The sequence below is a fragment of the Puma concolor genome, chromosome B3 (genome assembly GCF_028749965.1).
Source record: "Puma concolor isolate L17-30 chromosome B3, mPumCon1.1.hap2, whole genome shotgun sequence".
In the NCBI taxonomy this organism is placed as follows: Eukaryota; Metazoa; Chordata; class Mammalia; order Carnivora; family Felidae; genus Puma; species Puma concolor.
In genome coordinates, this window is record NC_141672.1 from 86647418 (window position 1) to 86669027 (window position 21610).

At 40.5% G+C, this 21610-nt stretch overlaps 1 protein-coding gene across 3 annotated transcripts in view; it reads left to right on the forward strand.

Moving 5' to 3' along the window:
• Window positions 1-432: 432 nt before the first annotated feature.
• RAD51 (RAD51 recombinase) overlaps window positions 433-21610 on the forward strand; it is a 35717-nt gene continuing 14539 nt past the window's right edge. Inside the window, exons 1-5 of one of the 3 annotated variants that reach the window (XM_086710395.1) lie at window positions 433-503; window positions 7312-7414; window positions 9111-9248; window positions 17424-17541; window positions 18933-19024. In XM_086710395.1, coding sequence (XP_086566521.1) covers window positions 7328-7414; window positions 9111-9248; window positions 17424-17541; window positions 18933-19024 — 435 coding nt within the window. In that variant the 5' untranslated portion in view covers window positions 433-503; window positions 7312-7327. Of the gene's footprint in view, window positions 504-551; window positions 961-7311; window positions 7415-9110; window positions 9249-17423; window positions 17542-18932; window positions 19025-21610 lie in introns of those variants that run through there. The other 2 variants (XM_086710394.1, XM_025919041.2) reach the window with 2 other exon arrangements.

The following is a 21610-nucleotide window of genomic DNA, read 5'->3' on the forward strand; positions in this document are numbered from 1 at the left end:
CTCCATTCACTCTTTAAAACCAGAATCACAGGTCAATCTTTCCAGTAAACCATGATAAAGTTTATCTTCTCAAAATCAATGCCTCCTTCCTCTGGAGTCTTGCAAATCTCCAGTAAAATACCAAGGCTTGACTAATATTTCAGCCATTTTTCTTCCCTTCGCTAGCTTAGTTTTCTACTTCCACCTGTCCACTCGAGCATCCTCAGCCGCACCACCTCCACGGGCCTGGAAAACGCCAGGCTCCGGGAATTTGAGTCAGAAGTTCAGAGCAATCTCAAGTGCCTGACGCTCAGGTTTAGATACTTCACAAGCAAATCAAGAATAGCTCTCTGTGGCCAGGCTTCTCCCTAGAGGGGCTGAGGCACTAAAACAGGCGTGCGCCGGCGGTGCATACTGGGAGATGGAGTCTCCGGACAGCCCCACTACCTCCTGGGAGTTGTAGTCCTCGGTCTGGTAAAAGAAAAGAAGGGGGCGACTCCCAAACTTTGAGTTAGTTTTCAGAGGTAAATGGAAGAGGGAAGTTCATAACATCATGCAAGGTTAAGTTCTCTAGGCTCATCTCTAGGATCGGGAGCAGAGTCCGAAGGGGCTGGAAGGCAGAGCCGAGGAGGGCGGGGAGACGTTACGTTGACGCTGGCGTGACCCAGCCCGAGAATTTGGCGGGATCTACGAAAGTTGCAGTGCTCCGCGCGCGCAGTGGCCTGAAACCGAGGTCTGAGGAGAGCGGAGACGCACCCGGAGGGACGTAGTTGGGAGCTGAGTTTCGCCTGGGTTGTGTGCAGAAGGCCGGAGCAAGGGAGTAGAGAAGTGGGCAGGAAGCAAAGGGGTGTGGAGTCCGTCCCGGCCGGGCGCGGACCGAGCCAGCGGACAGAAGTCGGGGCGCGCAGCCAGTGGGAGCGAGGAGCGCTGCGTACCAGGGTGAGGGTGTTAGGCGCGGACTCGGTTCCTTTTTGCCTCAGGGTAAGTCCCGACCGTAGCCGGCCCCGGGCCTGGCGGGCTCGTGGGGCCAAGTGAGAAAGCGGAGTTGGCGGGGTGGAGCAGGGGCATGCCCGGGCCCAACCCACCGTCAGAGCTTGTTGTGGCGAAAATGGTGGCGGACCCCAGGCTCCAGAGCTGGGAGCGGGGGACCTTTTAGAGGCCTTCGTTTCTAACACCCATTTTATTGGGGGGGGGGGGGGTGGGGGCAAGAAAGCCGAGATCCAGAGAGGTGTAATGATTAAATGTCACAGCTGTTTCTGTCCGGGCCAGCGGTTCCGGATCTCTGGTCAGTCCTCTTTCCATGATACTGTATTTTACTTACAAAGTACCAGCCTCCAGTTTCCAAAAAGGTGTTTTCATTACCTAATGGAAGGGCGTTCACGCGATGCCTAGGGAATGGTCTGTAGTGAGGTTTTTTACCTTGTAAAGTGAAGTGTAACATGCTTATCGAAGAATGCACAAATCCAAAGTGTACACAGCTCTGTGAATTATTTCAAAAAGAATATACGTGTGTAGTCCCCACTCAGGTCAATAACTAGAATGTTGTCAGCACCCCAAAGCTTTTCCTGTTACCCCTCTAGTATGTCTCCTTTTCTCTTCAAAGGTAACCACTATATTGACTTTTAATACCATTAACTAAATTTGCCTGTTTGAATTTTTTATGAGTAATGCTGTTTATATTTTCGTGTGTCTGGTTTTCCTCAACATTCTATAGGTTTATATATATGTTTGCATAAGGCAATAGTTCTTTCCTGTTGCTATATTGAATTCCTTATTCATTCTGCCCATGGTGTACATTTGGGTTGTTTCCAGTTTTTGGCTTTTTATTTTTCTTTTCTTTGTCTTTTTATAATTAAAAATATTAATATTTATTTTAGACAGAGACACACACACACACACACACACACACACACAACCTGAAGCAGGCTCCAGGCTCCTTATTTTTCTTTTCTTTGTCTTTTATAATTAAAAAAATTAATATTTATTTTAGACAGACAGACACACACACACACACACACACCCACACCCACACACCCACACCCACACACACACACCCCCACCCACACACACACACCCCCACACCCACCCACCCACCCACCCTGAAGCAGGCTCCAGGCTCCTGCTGACAACAGAGAGCCGTAGTAGGGGCTCCAACTCAGGAGCTTTGAGAGATCATGACCTGAGCCGGAGTCGGATGCCTAACCGACTGAGCCACCCAGGTGCCCCAGTTTTGGGCTGTTTTAATGAGAAAGGCTGCTGAGAACATTTCCTGTGTACATTTTGGTGCACGCATGTATGCTTTTCAGTTGATTAGTACAGAGTATTGAAATTCCTGGTTCATAGCATTTTCTATATTCAGCTTTCACATTTAATGTTAGTTTTCTAAAGTTGTACCAATTTACATTCAAACCAGTAGTGTAGGAGTGTTTAGTTGTTTCACGTGCTTGCCAACTCTTGATATTTTCAGTCTATTTAATCTTACCTATTCTGGTGCTATATACTAATATCTCATGGTTTGGATTTTAATTTTCCTGATTATTAATAAGATTAAGCGTTAGTTCCTATGTTTATTGGCTATTTGGATATCTTCTTTCGTGAAGTGCTTGTTCAGATATCTTGTCTTTTTCTATTGGGTTGTCTGTCTTGCTGATTTGAAGTTCTTTATGTATTCTAACGATCAGTTCTTGATTGTATAGGTGGTAAATATTTTGTCCCCTAACTATAGTTTGACTTTACATTTTCTTTTTCTTTTCTTTTTTAGTTTATTTTATTTGAGAGAGAGCACATGCATATATGCATGTGAATGAGGGAGGGGGAGAGAGAAAGAGAGAGAATCCTAAACAGGTTCCGTGCTTGATCTCATGGAAGCATGAGATCATGACCTGAGCTGAGATCAAGAGTCCAAAGCTTAACTGACTGAACCACACAGGCACCCCTGACTTTTTTTTTTTTTTTTTTTTTAGACGTTTATTTATATTGAGACAGAGAGAGTAGGAATGGGGCAAAGAGAGGATTCCAAGAGAATCCCGACGCGGGCTTGATCTCCCAAACTGTGAGATTGTGACCTGAGCTGAAATCAAGAGTCTGAAACTTAACTGACTCAGCCACCAGGGGCCCACGACTTTTCATTTTTTTTTTCTTTCTTTCTTTCTTTCTTTCTTTCTTTCTTTCTTTCTTTCTTTCTTTCTTTCTTTTGACTTTTCATTTTTTAAATAGTATCTTTTGATAGAGTCTTAAGATTAAATGTCCAGTTTTTCAGCCTTTACTTTTTTGGTTATTGCTTTATATATCCGGTTTAAGAAATCTTTATCCTGGGGCACCTGGGTGGCTCAATCAGTTGAGCAACAGACTTAGGATCAGGTCATGATCTCACAGTTTGTGAGTTCAAGCCCCACATCCGGCTCGCTGCTGTCAGCACAAAGCCCACTTCAGATCCTCTGTCCCCCTCCCTTTGCCCCTCCCTCACTTTTGCTCTTTCAAAAATAAAAATAAATTTTAAGAAATCCTTATCCCAAAGTCATGAAGATATCTGCCTGTATTCCAAAAGCTTTGTTTTACCTCTTACATGAAGATCTATAATCAAATTGGAAATTGAGTATGTGTTTTTCTTATTCTGTAAGGCTCTCCCATTAACCCAGCACTGTTTATTGAAAAGTCCATCCTGGGGCCCTTGGGTGGTGCAGTCGGTTCAGCGTCCGACTTCAGCTCAGGTCACGATCTCGCGATCCGTGAGTTCGAGCCCCGCGTGGGGCTCTGGGCTGATGCTTCAGAGCCTGGAGCCTGCTTCTGATTCTGTGTCTCCCTCTCTCTCTGCCCCTCCCCCATTCATGCTCTGTCTCTCTCTGTCTCAAAAATAAATAAACGTTAAAAAAAAAAAATTAAAAAAAAAAAAGAAAAGTCCATCCTGGGGCACTTGTGTGGCTCAGTCAGTTAAGCATTGGACTCTTGTAGCACCTGGGTGGCTCAGTCAGTTAAGCATCCCACTCTTTTTTTGTTGGTTGGTTTTTAATTTTTTTTAATGTTTGTTTATTTTTGAGAGCGAGAGAGAGTGCAAACAGGGGAGGTGCAGAGAGGGAGGGAGACAAAGAATCTGAGCTGTCAGCACAGAGCCTGACGTGGGGTTTGAACCCACGAACCATGAGATCATGACCTGAGCTGAAGTCGGATGCTTAACCAACTGAGCCACCCAAGTGCCCCATAAGCATCCCACTCTTGATTTCAGCTCAGGTCCTGATCTCACAGTTGTAAGTCCCACTTTGAGCTCCATGTTGGGCATAGGCCTGCTTGGGTTTCTCTCTGTCCCTCCCTCTCTTCCCCTCCCCTACTTGTGAGCTCTCTTTCAAAATAAATGAATAAACCTAAAAAAAGGAAAGGAAAAGACCATCCTTTATTACTCTGCAGTTTCATCTTTTTCATAAATTATGAATGTTTGCATTCAGGTCATTCTGATATTTAGCATTATCATAGACACGCATTATGCTGAACCTGCCATCTAAGAGATCTGCACCTGAAATAATCCAGAACAAATGGTCATCTCCGCTGGGGCACCTAGGTAACTCAGTGGGTTAAGCTTCTGACTTTAGCCCAGGTCATGATCTCATGGTTTGTGTGCTATCAGCACAGAGCCAGGAGCCTGCTTCAGGTTCTGTGTCTCCTCTCTCTGCCCCTCCCCTGCTTGCACTCTCTCTCTCTCTCTCTCTCTCTCTCTCTCTCTCTCTGTCTCTCCCTCTCAAAAATAAACATCAAAAAGAATAAATGGTCATCTCAAAAGAAGACATACATATGGCAAACATACATGAAAATGTGCTCAAATGACTAATCAGGGAAATGCAAATCAAAACCACAATGATACAGCATCTCCCACTTGTCAGAATGGCTAAAATTAAAAACATAAGAGGGACTCATCTGACTCTTGATTTTGGCTTAAGGTATGATCTCACTGTTGGTGGGATTGAGCCCCACTTCTAGCTCTGCACTGACAGTGCAGAGGCTGCTTAGTATTCTCTCTTTCTCTGCCCCCCTCTGCTTGCACTTGCTCTGTCTCTCCCTCTCAAAATAAACTTAAAAAGGAAGAAAAGAAATAGGGGAGCCTGGCAGGCTCAGTCAGGGGAGCATGTAACTTTTGTTCTCACAGTTGTTAATTCGAGCCCCACGTTAGGTGTAGAGATTGCTTAAAAATAAAATCTTAAAAAATAATAGTAACAAGTGTTGGTGAGGATGTGGAGAAAAAGGAACCCTCCTGCCCTGTTGGTAGGAATATAAATTAGTGCAGATGCTGTGGAAAACAGTATAGAGGTTCATCAAAAATTGAAAATAGAAATGCCATATGATTCAGTAATTCCACTACTGGGTATTTACCCAAAGAAAACAAAACAAAAAAACCCTACTAACTTGAAAAAATATATGCACCCCAATGTTTATTGCAGCATTATTTGCAATAGCCAAGATATGGAAGCAACCCAGGTGTCCATCCATACATGAATGGAAAAAGTGGATGTAGTATGTATATGTGTGTGTGCGTGTGTGTGTGTATATGTATACACACACACACACACAGTGGAATATTACTCAGACTTTAAGATCTTCCCGTTTGCAGCAATATGGTGGGACCTAAAGGGTACTATGCTGAATGAAATAAGTCCTACAGAGAAAGACAAGTATGCTATGATTTCATTTATATGTGGGATCTAAAAAACAAAAATAAACAAAAAGCAGAAACAGACCCATAAATACAGAGAACAAATTGATGGCTCCCAGAAGGGAGGAGTAGGGATAGGCAAAATGGATGAAGGTGAATGGGAGGTGCAGGCTTCCAGTTATGGAATAAATCACAGGAATAAAAGGTACAGCGTAGGGAATATAGTCAGTGGTATTATAATAGTGTTGTATGGTGTCAGATGGTAGCTATACCTGTGGTGAGCTTAGCATAGTATAGAGTTGTCAGATCACTACGTTGTATACTTGAAACTAATGTGACACTGTATGTTAACTATATTTCAGTTTTATTTTATTTTATTTATTTTTTTTAATTTTTTTTTTTAACGTTTATTTTTGAGATAGAGACAGAGCATGAAAGGGGGAGAGTCAGAGAGAGGGAGACACAGAATCTGAAACAGGCTCCAGGCTCTGAGCTGTCAGCACAGAGCCCGACGCGGGGCTTGAACTCACTGACTGCGAGATCATGACCTGAGCCGAAGTCGGCCGCTTAACCGACTGAGCCACCCAGGCGCCCCTATATTTCAATTTTAAAAAAAGGAAAAAGAGGGGCACCCGGGTGGCTCAGTCGGTTAAGCGTCCAACTTCAGCTCAGGTCATGATCTCCCACTCCGTGAGTTTGGGCCCCACGTCGGGCTCTGCTGGCAGCTCAGAGCCTGGAGCCTGCTTTGGATTCTGTGTCTCCCTCTCTTTCTGCCCCTCCCCTGTTCATGCTCTGTCTCTCTCTGTCTCAAAAGTAAATAAAAACAATAAGTAAATAAATAAATACATAAATAAATAAAGGAAAAAGAACAAATGGTCTTCTTTTGTCCATTCTTGAAGAATGGAGATTTCATATGTGTTATCCTTTGAGTTAAATTTATCCTGATTTAAATTGTCCAGATTGTTTTGGTGTGATTTAAGTTCATTTATTCTTGTGAACATTAAGACTTTTCACTCTTAGTAACACCTCTGAAGATCACGAAAAATTTTTGTTCTCAGTTCTTTTCAACCTGAGCAATCTTAACTCTTTTATCATAATAACCTGACTAGGTATAGGCCTATTGCTCATATGGAAGATTTCAGACTGAGCAGGGTACTTGAATGTTATTTATTCACTTAGGCATTCACTGAAGTCTGGAATGATTAAAATGGTGATATTTAAATTTCAAATTTCTTACATTCCTATTAGAAGCAGAATATGTGACTACAAGTTATCCTTGGCTAAGATGGGAAGTATGTCTCTCATTTCAGCCCACTGTCTTATCACTGGCTTATGGATAGTCATTCTGTACCCTCGTTTCACTCCTGTCCCACCACCCCCAATCCCTACTTGCTGGAAGGGAACAATGGAATAAGATTCGGCCCCTACCTTCCTACCTATGAAGCAGGGGAGCTGGGGATATAGTTGGTCTAGTTAAGCTGTGCATCATTATGAAGCAGACTAGTTCTGGCTCCTCCTAAACTCTTTTTGATACAACTAGCTAGGTGGAAGGGAAAGGGTGATGAAATATATGTTCGTCTTCCTGCCGTGGGTAGGTCAGTGATTAGACCAAAAGCCTAACAAATAATTCTTCAGAGATTTATTGCAAAACTAAGTTTACAGTTCTGTACTCTCTGGCCGTCTGTATTTTTCAGTATTGAATGCTGAGTAATGGCTATGCAAATGCAGCTTGAAGCAAATGCAGATACTTCAGTGGAAGAAGAGAGCTTTGGCCCACAACCTATATCTCGATTAGAGGTATGTGCTTTGTTCCTAATTTTGAGATTATAATGCAGGATTAGTGTCTTCTACCTGTTGGGAGAAATCACAGGTTTTACATAAACCATTGGTTTATTGCCTAAGGCTAAGACCTAAATTGGAGTTTTTAGAAATACTGTCAGGGATCCTGTGGAAAGCTTAACATGGTTGCTAAGCATGTCTGGCCAGATCTTTTTTGTTAAGAATTCTTCTACTTTATCATTTTTCTTTCTCAGAGTTGGGTTGTCAAAACCTAAGGAGTCTATGGGTCCCATGATGGAGTCTCTGTGATGTTTATACTACATATGAAATTGCTATCCAGGGAATTACAGTGGCCTGGGCCAGCTCTGCAGGGAAAAGAGAGGACCATTGTCTCTCCATTGACCCGTATCTGCTGAAGTTACTAGCAAGACAGCTGTCATGATCAGAGAGAAGCACTTGTGGTTATTAAGGTATAAGATCCAAGCTCCAATTCAGGACTGCACAAGAGCATCAAGTACCAGAGCTGCGGCCTTGTAGTATTTCTTCCCGTTGTGCAGAGGCCCCGGTGTGAGTGCAGCTGACATAGGCTGAAAGAAGTAGGAGGGAAAGCAGAGAAAGCCTTCATTCTTCTCTTTACACATATTCCTGTCATCCCCAGCTAAGCTTCAAGACTCCAGAAGTTAATTTAAATAGGTTTGTGTTAAACATTACAGGGTTCAGAGTCAACTTTTGTTACCATGAGCATCCTTATACCCACACATGGGTTTTGCTTATTGCTTAAATATTAGTAGAGCTTGTTTCTATGGACAGATAATATTCTCTCCCCTCTCTCAAACCTACCCTGACCTGCAAATACATGCATATTCTGCCATTAACCGATACTGTCTCAGAAGTCATGGTTTTGGTGACTAATAAAACCAAAGCTAACCTAGTAATATAGGGAGGAAGAGGTGTCTTTGGGTGGTTTGTTTTGAGAAGTGGTATAGGAGTCCCCAACCAAAAGTAATCCCCCCCCCCTTTTTAATGAATAGAATTTATTGTCAAATTGGCTTACATACTGTTTTTCCCATTTTTCAACGTTTTTATTTATTTTTGGGACAGAGAGAGACAGAGCATGAACGGGGGAGGGGCAGAGAGAGAGGGAGACACAGAATCGGAAACAGGCTCCAGGCTCTGAGCCATCAGCCCAGAGCCTGATGCGGGGCTCGAACTCACAGACCGTGAGATCGTGACCTGGCTGAAGTCGGACGCTTAACCGACTGCGCCACCCAGGCGCCCCTGTTTTTCCCATTTTTAAGGTCAGTTGTTAGATCAGAGCTTTCCTGTCAATCATTTTTTATGTGTGCTTGATGTAGAAAACATTGGGAAACACTGATTTTAAGGTGGCCTTTTAGGACCCAGGGTCTGAGGGTTCATTTAGAGTCCCAGTCATAAAAATTTGAGAGTTGCGGGCTTATTCCCAGTGCCTGGGAGTTACTGGTTTGGTCCCGTTTCATGATGGATACATAGGATAGTGCTAGTTTAAAAATTTCTTTTCAGAATGAAAAGGTTGATAATTTGTTATTAAATACCTGATATGTAGAGCATACTTTTCACAGCTTTTGCATATAATATCACAGTTCTTCAAAATAGCTCTGAAATGGGTAGGGCCAATATCCATATTAGACAGATGAGAGAACTGAAGCTTAAATTTATCCATGGTTTTCACTTGCAGCAGTGTGGCATAAATGCCAATGATGTGAAGAAATTGGAAGAAGCTGGATTCCATACTGTGGAGGCTGTTGCTTATGCACCAAAAAAGGAACTAATAAATATTAAGGGGATTAGTGAAGCCAAAGCTGATAAAATTCTGGTGAGTACTGCTTATGTGAGGCATTAGTGGGAATAGTACAAAAGGATATACAGTGAAAGGTGGCAGTGTTCCTCCTTTCATCCCTCATTGTGTCATCCTGGCCCCCTTTCCAGAGGTGACTGCATTAGTTAACTATATATATGCCTCCTTGCATAAATTGGGATTTTCTGTCAAGGAAATCGCAATTTCATGGTATAAGTACTGCCAAATTAATAAGTTTGCGTTCCCACCAGCAGTCAGTGGTATGTACCTTATCTTTCTAGAAATTATGATCTCATGCCTTAGAAATATATTCATTAGTTTGTAACCACAAAAAGAGTTTCAAAAAATATTCATTGACATGTTCATGATATAAGAAAGCAGGCTGATAAAATGTCTAAGTGTATATATACATAGTTGATTTGTGTTTTTAGAAATGTGTGTATTTATGTAGAACACATGCACAGAATAACTACACTAAAATATGTTATTTCTGGATGGTAAGAATGTGAGCAATTTTTATTTTTGCCTCAATTTTCTGAAGTTTCTGCATTTTCCATAATATGCTTGTTTTACTTTCAGATAAAAAACTTTATTTCTCAAATATTAAAGCCATGTTAATTAGGCTCTAAGCGTGTATAATCTGTTAGTTGACTAATCACAGGCAAGATTCTTTTTTTTTTTTTTTTTTTTTTTTAAGTTTGTTTTCAGAGAGACAGAGACCGCATGAATGGGGGAGGGGCATCAAGAGAGGGAGATCGAGAATCCCAAGCAGGCTCTGGGCTGCCAGCACAGAACACAGACAAGATTCTTCTATAATGACAAGAGAGTGTGATTTCAAATCATGCTTTTAGTTTTGTTTTGTTTTTTAGCCTTAATGACATAAAGGTGATTTTACTGGCTTAACAGAAATGAGGTAGTAACGTAATAATCCCTTATATAGCACTTTAACTTTGAAATCCCATCCCTTTCATATATATTCTCATCTGGCCTTCATAACAACACTGAAAAAGATAGGGCAAGTATTATCTCTGTTTTACAGATGAGGAAACTTAGGCACAGTGGTTCAATTATTTACCCAAGGTCATGCAGGCAATAGCAGAACTAAGACTGGAATCCAGTTATTTTCATCCTATCCTATTCTGATCTTTTCTCATCTCTGTTCAGTGTCTTATAGCTCCTATTAATTTTTCTTCATAATTCTCCATGATTACATTTTATTTTATGCATTTATCCTTTGGTATTTATTTTTTTTTTTTTTAATTTTTTTTTTCAACGTTTTTATTTATTTTTGGGACAGAGAGAGACAGAGCATGAACGGGGGAGGGGCAGAGAGAGAGGGAGACACAGAATCGGAAACAGGCTCCAGGCTCTGAGCCATCAGCCCAGAGCCCGACGCGGGGCTCGAACTCCCGGACCGCGAGATCGTGACCTGGTTGAAGTCGGACGCTCAACCGACTGCGCCACCCAGGCGCCCCTATCCTTTGGTATTTATATACATAGTTTGATTAGCTTTACCGTTGAATTTTTTGTTTTGTTTTGTTTTTTTTGTTGTTGTTTTTTTTTTTTTTAATTTTTTTTTTTCAACGTTTATTTATTTTTGGGACAGGGAGAGACAGAGCATGAACGGGGGAGGGTCAGAGAGAGAGGGAGACAGAGAATCGGAAACAGGCTCCAGGCTCTGAGCCATCAGCCCAGAGCCTGACGCGGGGCTCGAACTCACGGACCGCAAGATCGTGACCTGGCTGAAGTCGGACGCTTAACCGACTGCGCCACCCAGGCGCCCCTTGTTTTGTTTTTTAATGTTTATTCATTTTTGAGAGAGAGAGACAGACAGAACATGAGCAGATGAGGGGCAGAGTGAAACAAGGACAGAAGATTCAAAGCAGGTTCTGCATTGATAGCACAGAGCTGGATGTGGGGCTCAAACTCATGAACTCTTAGATCATGACCTGAGCTGAAGTCAGACACTTAACTGATTGAGCCACCCAGGCACCCCCTACCCTTGAAGTTTTTATAGCATAAAGTAAATATCTATAAAATTGTATTTTCATATTTACTTTGATTACTATTATAGTTTCACAGAAATTTTTCACTGAAAAGATCTTCAAAGGCTAAAGAATCTTCAAGAAAAACTGCATCTTTTGTTATGGGGTAGCTTCAGTGTATGTACTGCTATGTAACTTAGTCAAATGGACAATATCTGAGATTTGTGAGTACTTATCTCCTACATTAATATGTACACAATCTGATGAATTCTGTTTTACTGGGTATTCTACTAAGAGCTTTGAATTTTTTTTTTTAACGTTTATTTATTTTTGAGACAGAGAGAGAGCATGAACGGGGGAGGGTCAGAGAGAGAAGGAGACACAGAATTTGAAACAGGCTCCAGGCTCTGAGTGGTCAGCACAGAGCCTGACGCGGGGCTCGAACTCACAGACCGTGAGATCATGACCTGAGCCGAAGTCGGACGCTTAACCGATTGAGCCACCCAGGTGCCCCGAGCTTTGAATTTTTAAGCACTGGGAGAAGTGTTAACTTCATTTCTTTAGACCATTCTGTAATAGTAATTCAGTCTGGGCTCAAAAATTATAATCCTTGGGGTGTCTGGGTGGCTCAGTCATTTGCGTTTCCGACTCTTATTTTCAGTTTAGGTCACAATGTCATGGTTCCTAGGATCAAGCCCCCGCATTCGGCTCTGCGCCGATATATCAGAGCCTGCTTGGGATTCATTCATTCATTCATTCATTCATTCATCCATCCATCCTCTCTCTCTCTCTCTCTCCCCCCCTCTCCCTCTCCCCTGCTCCTGTGTGCACGTGTAGTTTTTCAAAGTAAACGTTAAAAAAATTTGTAATTCTTAATTTAAATCTTTAGAGGAATGATATTGCTATCTATCGAAGTATAAAGTTGTCATTTATTGTATTACTTAAATATGTTTGTTGAATTGGTAACTTAATTGGAAATAATAGTTCTGAGCCCCTAATACCTTAAAGAGTGTTTATCATACTAAGCCAGTAAGTGTCTCTAAAGTCTATTTGTTGTTTTTTTTCTGGGCATTATTATTTGTGACAGAAAAAATCCTGACAGAATCTTTGATTATGCCTGTCTGACCTTAGTTTTAGAAATCAAATTAATGTTTTGCTTTTGTGAAAACACAAATATAGACCTGTAATAAAGTGAAATAAGATATGCAGAATGATATAGAGATGAGTCTATTTTTCCATCCTCTCTGATTTCAGACATTTTATATTGTGAGCTTCTAGTGGGTAAAGATTAGTTGTGTTATTTGCTTTTAAAGGTTAAAGAAGGGGCGCCTGGGTGGCTTAGTCGGTTAAGCGGCCGACTTCGGCTCAGGTCATGATCTCGCAGTCCATGAGTTCGAGCCCTGCGTCGGGCTCTGTGCTGACCGCTCAGAACCTGGAGCCTGTTTTGGATTCTGTGTCTCCCTCTCTCTGACCCTCACCCGTTCATGCTCTCTCTCTGTCTCAAAAATAAATAAACGTTAAAAAAAAAAAAAATTTAAAGGTTAAAGAAGATTTCTTCAGTTACTGTAACTCTTCCCTCCCATTTCTATTCCCCCAAAGTCTTTGAAATTCAGATTTTCACCAAGAATACCTACTATCATAGTGGAGAAAGGAAAATAAAATCCATTTTCAGTATATCTGTCGAAATGGTTGAGAGAGAAAGATTTTGTGAGTGAAATAATTGATTCAGAAGGTGCAAAATTCTTCGGTGGTCTTTTCCACATTTCAAAGTTTATTTGTAATTGGCTTTTGTTGAACTATGTTCTCTTGGTGTACTATGAACAGTGACAGATTCAGCACAGATATTTTTTGTTACATGTTTTAAAAAATTTTTTAATGTTTATTTTTGAGAGAGTGTGAGCGGGGGAGGGGGCAGAGAGAGAATGGGAGGCACAGAATCCTTAGCAGGCTACAGGCTCTGAGCTTTTAGCACAGAGCCTGATGTGGGGCTCAAACTCGTGAACCACAATATCATGACCTGAGCTGAAGTCGGATGCTCAACTGACTGAGCCACCCAGTCGCTCCTATATATTTTTATTTGCTATTCTGTGTCTCGTGTTCAAGAGTTTGGTAGTTCTTGGCTGTAGATTTTTTTTTTTTATTTTAAAAAAAATTTTTTTTTTTCCAACATTTATTCATTTTTGGGACAGAGAGAGACAGAGCATGAATGGGGGAGGGGCAGAGAGAGAGGGAGACACAGAATCGGAAACAGGCTCCAGGCTCTGAGCCATCAGCCCAGAGCCCGACGCGGGGCTCGAACTCACTGACCGCGAGATCGTGACCTGGATGAAGTCGGACGCTTAACCGACTGCGCCACCCAGGCGCCCCATTCTTGGCTGTAGATTTAAGGGGGTACCTGGGTGGCTCAGTTGGTTAAGTGTCCAACTCTTGCTATCAGTTCAGGTCATGATCTCATGGTTCTTGGGATCAAGCCTCAAGTCAGACTGTGAGCTGACAGCGTGGAACCTGCTTGGGGTTCTCTGTCTGCCTCTCCCCTGTTCGTGCATGTGTGCTCTTGCGCTCTCGCACTCTCTCAAAATAAATAAGCTGCTGAAACATTGCAAAAAAAAAAAAAAGCCTATAGATTTAAGATTTCACCTAGCACGTACGAAAGTAAACATTATGCAAGTGTGAGAGTAAAAGTAAAGTTCTCCAGATTAGGCATTTGCATGGTTTTTACTTAACATTTCACTGTTTACCATTCCGTTCCTGTAGGAGCTCAGTGACTAGAAAATGTGGAGTTAAAATGACAAACAGGGAAAGCATCTCCTGTGTTTTTTCCTTAGTATTTTGTTCTTAAAATTTTTAAGCTTACTGTAATGCTGAAATAATTTATAATGAAAACTCATATACCCACCACCTAGACTCTACCATTAACATTTTAATATTTTTGACTTATCACCTGTCTGTTCATTGATCTATCCAGCAGTCTGTCCATTTAATAGAAGTTACAGAAAGATCATAGAAAAAAGGAAAGAAGTTATCACAGACATAATTTAAGAAAATTTCCGGGGCACCTGGGTGGCTCAGTTGGTTAATTGCCCAACTTTAGCTCAGGTCATGATTTCATGGCTCGCAAGTTCAAGCCCCGTGTCGGGCTCTGTGCTGACAGCTCAGAGCCTGGAGCCTGCTTCAAATTCTGTGTCTCCCTCTCTTTCTACCCCTCCCCTTCCCCTGCTCATACTCTGTCTCTCTCAAAAATAAACAAACATTAAAAAAATTTCCAGAGCTAAAGGGAAGCAGAAGTCTTATATAGTATGACCTCATGGAGTGTCAAGGACCCACACCTAGACATGTGAGTGTGAAATTTCAGTATACCAATCATGAAGAGAAGATTCTGAAAGATTTCAGAGGGGAAAAAAAGCAACACTAAAGGAACAGAAAATCAGAAAGACCACATTTCTTTTCAGAAATCTAGCAGGTAGAAGCTAGTAGAGCAGTGTCTTCAAAATTCTAAGGGCACATAATTTTAACCTAGAATTCTGTTTGTAGCAGTTTTATTAATCAGGCAGAATAAAACATTTTCAGCAATACAAGAATTCACTTTTTTTTTAAGTTTATCTATTTTGAGAGAGAGAGCATGCATGCAAACAGGAGAGGGGCAGAGAGAGAGAGGGAGCAAGAGAGAATCCCAAGCAGGCTCTGCACTGTCAGTGCAAAGTGGGATATAGGGCTTGGACCCACCAACCGTGAGTGAGATCATGACCTGAGCCGAAATCAAGAGTTAGATGCTTAACCAACTGAGCCAGCCAGGCACCCCAGGAATACAAGAATTCAGAACATTTTTCTCATATCCACTTTCTTAGGAAGGTACTTGATGATATTCTTTTAACAAAATGAAGGTGGAAAACCAAAGATCTTGGTTAGACTCCAACCTAAGAACTCAGTGAGGGAGTGTCTTTAGACAGTAGTCTAGAGAGCAAAGACCCCAGTTTGGAAAAGAAAAGGAACTTCAGGCAGAAGGGTTTCAGTAGAACACATGGTAAGATTGAGAGGTCAGAAAATTTGAGAAATGATAAAATCAGAAAATACTAGAGAAAGACATTCAGATATAAAAGCAAGGTAAATGGAGCATGATTTTGAAACTGCTGGCGTATAAAACAATTCATTTGAATTTGACAGCAGAAGCCTTTGAGAGACATTGAGTTATTGACACTGGAACTTTAGTATTTTAGTCCACCGTTTGATTCTGCAGTGAATAAAATTCACAAAGCTGTAATACAGACATTGTAATGAGTTTTTTTTTTTTTTTTTTTTAATTTTTTTTTTTCAACATTTATTTATTTTGGGGACAGAGAGAGACCGAGCATGAACGGGGGAGGGGCAGAGAGAGAGGGAGACACAGAATCGGAAACAGGCTCCAGGCTCTGAGCCATCAGCCCAGAGCCCGACGTGGGGCTCGAACTCACGGACCGCGAGATCGTGACCTGGCTGAAGTCGGACGCTCAACCGACTGCGCCACCCAGGCGCCCCTGTAATGAGTTTTCAAGTGAAATAGTATTAGACTTTTTCTTTGTGGAAAGTTTTTACATTACACGTTTAATGTCAGTACTTGCTATAAATGTATTCAGATATTTCTTTTTTTTGTAGTTAGACTCACACAGTTTATTTTATTGAATTTAGATTCAAGTTCAACTAATCACTTGTACCTTGGCTTGGATTATTTTTCTAGTTGAGTGAGTTTTAATATTTAATAGTTTTTTAAATAGGAATTAGCCTATTTCATTAGTCACGTAATTTGTTGGCATAGAGTTATGATTTTGTAAGCTTGATAGTAATGTTGTCTCTTTCATTCCTGATTTGTGATGAGTCTTTTTATTTATTTTTTTAATGTTTATTTTTGAGAGAGAAAGAGCACAAGCAGGGAAGGGGCAGAGAGACACACACACACACACACACACACACACACACATTCTGAATCAGGCTCCAGCACAGAGACTGACTCAGGGCTCAAATCCATGAACCGTTGTCTCTTTCATTCCTGATTTGTGATGAGTCTTTTTATTTCTTTTTTATTTATTTTTTTAATGTTTATTTTTGAGAGAGAAAGAGCACAAGCAGGGAAGGGGCAGACACACACACACAGTCTGAATCAGGCTCCAGCACAGAGACTGACTCAGGGCTTGCACCCATGAACTGTGAGATCATGACCTGAGCTGAAGTCAGATTCTCAACCAACCGAGCCACCCCTAGTCTTTTTATTTTTTTCTTGATCTAACTAAAGGTTTATCAGTTTTGCTGATCTTCTCAAAGAACCAAATCCTGGTTTCATTGATTTTCTCTATTGTATTTCTATTCTCTCTTTTATTAGTTTCTACTCTAATCTTCCTTTCTTCTGCTTGCTTTGTTTAGTGTACTCTTTTTCTGGTATCTTTAAGTGGAAGTTAGGTTATTGATTTAAGATCTTACTTATAATACTGGCATTGATAGCTATAAACTTCCCTTTAAGCTCTGCTTTTACTGCATTCCATAAGTTGTGGTATGCTGTGTCTTCATTTTCATTCACCTGAAAGTATTTTCCGATTTCCCTTGTCATTTCTTCTTTGACTCATTGGTTATTTAGGAGTGTATCATTTAATTTCCATTATTTGTGAATGCATTTATTTTTAAATTTTGGAATTGATAGATGGTTGAAGACTTACCAGTGACTGCAAAATAGGATTTAAATGTTTTCAACCTCTACAGTATAAGAGAAAAGGTACAGGTGACAGAGATGGTAAAGTAGATATGGAGGGAGAAGAGACTGAAGGGCAAATGTCCTCATTTAACAAAGTAGAAAGTTAAGAGAGAAAGTCTGTGGTTGATGGAACAGGAAACGAGGACTTAAATATATTGTTGGACTTTGTGCCATATTGTCACATTGGTCATTAAGTCAGGCGAAGTACATATATGTTGGTCTGTAATAGTTTTTTGTTTTTTTTATTTATGTGGATGTATTATTTGAATTAGTAATTTCAAAATTAATCTTCTTGGAGTCCCTAAATTAGTTTACCCTTTAGTTGCCAGAAAGATAATCCTAGAACTAGAACTATTAGTATTTTGATAACTTTATAAAGAGAAATCATTCTAGAAATGTTATTAGATGTTGTTTCATCCCGCTCTACGTCTGGTTCTTGTTTTATTAATAATAAACATATTTTGTTGATTTGACATTACTTAATTTTCCCAGACTGAGGCAGCCAAGTTAGTTCCAATGGGTTTCACTACTGCAACTGAGTTCCACCAAAGGCGATCAGAGATCATACAGATTACTACCGGCTCCAAAGAACTTGACAAACTACTTCAAGGTATGGTAATCCCTTATCCTCTGTTGTAAACTACAGTTAGCAAAGCATCCAGGTCACAGAACAAAACTAAAGTATTTGGGTAGAATTCGTGTGTTAGATATGATTAAAAGATAAGAGAACTATCCACATTGAAGAAGTAAGACTGCTGTAGGGTGGGACCTGAGTTACACAAAATTGTCTGCCAATTAATTAATTCAGTTTCCATTTAATACCACATTCAGAGGGTAAGCTCCCCCTGCCTAAAGAATTAATTATAACCTACTTTAACACAAGGTTGAAAATCTGATAACTAAAACACTCCATGTTTGAAGACTAGGTTATAGTGTGAATCCATGGTAGTACACACTAATACTTAGGACTTTATGGAAAGCTGTAAAGTTTTTTTGAACTTTTGAAAACACTGCTGCCCTAAAAGATGTGTTTCTTAGTGCTTCACCAAATATTTCAACATTTAAAGTTTTCATTTTGGGGAGAGACAAAATAGTATGCAATCAGCAATCACACTCAAATTTGAGTGTTAGCCCTCCCATCTGTACCTCCTTCCAGTATTTACTGGAGGTATTACATGTGCAAATTACTTAATATCTCTATGCCTCAGTTTTATTATCTTCATAATAAGGATAAAAAGACTTCCTACCTTATAGGTTATTGGAATTAAGTGAAATGGTACATATATATGTGTAGCACAATGCTGGATACACAATTAACAATTAGAAAGTACTAGGTGATATTATATCTGTATTTTTTAAGTGACTGCTTATTGACTTGTGATGGTATAGTTCTATATCTCTAGTTAAAGCCACATGTATGATACAGTGACATAGAGATGTACACAGATACACAAATGAGATGAGTATACCTACAGTTGGAGAAATATGACTGTATCACTGACAGCTTTCTGATATTGATACTGTACTGTAATTATATAAAATGTTACACTGGAGGAGGCTGGGTGAGAATTCATGGGATCTTCCTGTACATTTCTTGGCAATTAAAAAAAAAAATTTGTTAATGTTTATTTACTTTTGAGAGAGAGAGAAAGAGACAGAGGCATGAGGGGGTAGGGGCAGAGAGAGAGGGAGACACAGAATCTGAAGCAGGTTCCAGGCTCCAAGTTGTCAGCACAGAGCCTGACGCAGGGCTCGAACCCAAAACCACACGATCATGACCTGAGCTGAAGTTGGACGCTTAACTGACTGAGCCACCCAGGCGCCCCGGCAATTTTCTATAGATCTAGAAATATTTCAAAATAAAAAATATTTTAAAAATACTGATTGTTGAAAAATGGATTTCCAAATTATGTATACATCTTTTTGATGAGCTCCAAGGGCATTTCTATGATTATTGTTTCTGAATGTTTGTATTTTGCTAAAGGATATTTCTTACTTTAGGAGGAATTGAGACTGGATCAATTACAGAGATGTTTGGAGAATTCCGAACTGGGAAGACTCAGATCTGTCATACATTGGCTGTAACATGCCAGGTAAGCTTTTGGGCTCTAACCAAATCAGCAAAAAAAAGTTGATTCTTGTTATTTTCAAGCATCTTTTGGGATGGAAATAAAAGGCACTTTCTCTATCCCTAAGACTAATTAGAAGGTAGACTTCCTATTGCAGAATTCTTCATTGTGCTAATACTTTCAGATTTTTAATTTCAGATACTTTCTTACCATCCATTAGGCCTCCCCAGGCTTCACCTGCCTTCTTCACTAGTCTAGATTTTATGATTGATCATTAAAGTCATTCCTTTACAAATACCCTCAGATTTACATTCCCCATCAGAACAGATGCCAGTTTTGGATGAACTCTTCTCAGTCTTCTCTGAGAGCTGTCTTCTGAGTGCTTGTTCCCTAATAGCTAATCATACTGGAGAAAAATCATACCGTAAAGCTGATTGTCTGCATTTTATTCATTTTTTTTTAGTGTTTTATTTATTTTTGAGAGCAAGGGAGCAAGCACACAAGCAGGGGAGGGGCAAAAGGAGAGAGGGAATCACAGAATCCAAAGCAGGCCTCAGGCTCTGAGCTATCAGCACAGAGCCCAACATGGGGCTCAAACTCACAAACCGTGAGATCATGACCTGATCAAGTCGGACGTTTAACCAACTGAGCCACCCAGGCACCCCAACTCCTACTGTTTTCTGCTCTACCTTGTACTAAGTATCTTCTCCATTTCTACTTATGCTCTCATTCATAGGAGGATTTGGAAATAGAGATGATTAATTGCCTGAGATCATATTGTATTGAAAAGGTAGATACAAAAATCAAACCCGACTTGACAAGCCCATGCTCTTAAAACCTTTATAAGAGTAAAACCTGTACCTGCCTTGTTTCCTGCTGTATTGCTAATGCCTAGTCAGTGCTTTGCACTCAGTAAATACTTGAAGCAATGGAGACAATAGATGTCCTAAGACATACTCCTTTGTTTTAAGATTTTATTTTTTAAGAAATCTGTACACCCAACGTGGGGCTCAAACGTACAACCTGAGATCAAGAGTCATCTGCTTTACTGACCAAACCAGTCAGGCACCCCAGCACATACTTACTATAACAGAAATTGTATGGAGGAAGTAGCATAACTTTTTTAGGAAGAGAGGGATTCCTAAGAAGAAGGGATTACTTCACCCTAAAGTAATCATGGAACACTTTAGAGAGGTAAGGGATTGGACCATACTCCTGAAGAATGCTAAATTTGAGTAGGTAAAGAAATTAAAAAGCATTTAACTAGGGAATGGTATGTGCAGAAGTGCAGGAGCACAGGGGCATGATATATGGAGAAGACAATAAATAAACCCGTTTATCTAGCTCAGAGGTCTTACTTGGAAAAGTCGTAGGAGATAAACCTTAAAAGGACACATCAAGGTACACCTGGCTGGCTCAGTTCGTGCAGCATGTGACTCTTGATCTTGGGGTTGTGAGTTTGAGCCCCACGTTAGGTATGGAGATTACTTAAAAATAAAATCTCTAAGAGAAAAAAGGACAGCTCAAGAACACGTTTTAGAAGGTCTTCGCTATAATGTAAGGAGTTTACACTCGATTCTGTAAAGAGTGGAGATCATAAAATCTTCCTCAACCGAAAAGAAATAAGTAGAGGGGCTTGGGTGGCTTAGTCCAACTTCAGCTCAGGTCATGATCTCACAGTTCGTGGGTTCAAGTCCCATGTTGGGGTTTGCGCTGTCAGCTTCAGAGGGAGAGTGTTCACATTCTATTTCCCAAAAATGAAACATTAAAAAAAATTTTTTTGAATAACAAGTAATATTTTCAGAAATACTCTGGTAGCAACCTGTTGAGAATTGGAAGGAGAGGCAAAAGCTGAGGATATTTAATGGATGATTATTATAAACATTAGCTGATTGGGTATAAACTAAAATAGTCACATTGAAGAGATACAGGCAAAAGATGTAAAAGGCGGCATTTAATGAGTGATGATAAAAAAATATATATATCCCTCAGCCCAACAATGTATTAATTTGGTAAACTCTAGAAAGGATTTGGGGGAGAGAGGTAGTTTTTATGGAAAGATTAGTTCAAATTTAGAGAATTGGGTTTGAGGTAATGAGACAACCAAGTAAAATTGTCTAGCAGTATTTAGAGATGGTGTAACTAAGTCCTATGTAGAGAAGTAATATTGGAATCTCAGAAAATGAAAGATCTGAGAAGGATATAGAAGGGACAGTGAACAAATTTGTCACTGTTTTGCAACTTTAAGCAGTGTTTTGAGGAGCCCTTTTTCTTCTTTGGGGTCCTAACATTCCTTGGTTTAAGGGTATGTTGATGTGACTAGCTAGCCCAGTGAGTACCCTGGAACCTGGCCCATTACTATGGGTCAACTCTATTAGAATTTTTTGAGGCTAGGAGTGCCTGGGTGGCTCAGTCAGTTAAGTGTCTGACTTCAGCTCAGGTCATGATCTCATGGTTCGGGAGTTGGAGCCCCACGTTGGGCTCTGTGCTGACAGCTCAGAGCCTGGAGCCTGCTTCGCATTCTGTGTCCCCTTCTCTCTCTGCTCCTCCCCCCACTTGCGTTCGTTCTCTCTCTCTCTCTCTCTCTCTCTCTCTCTCTCTCTCAAAAAC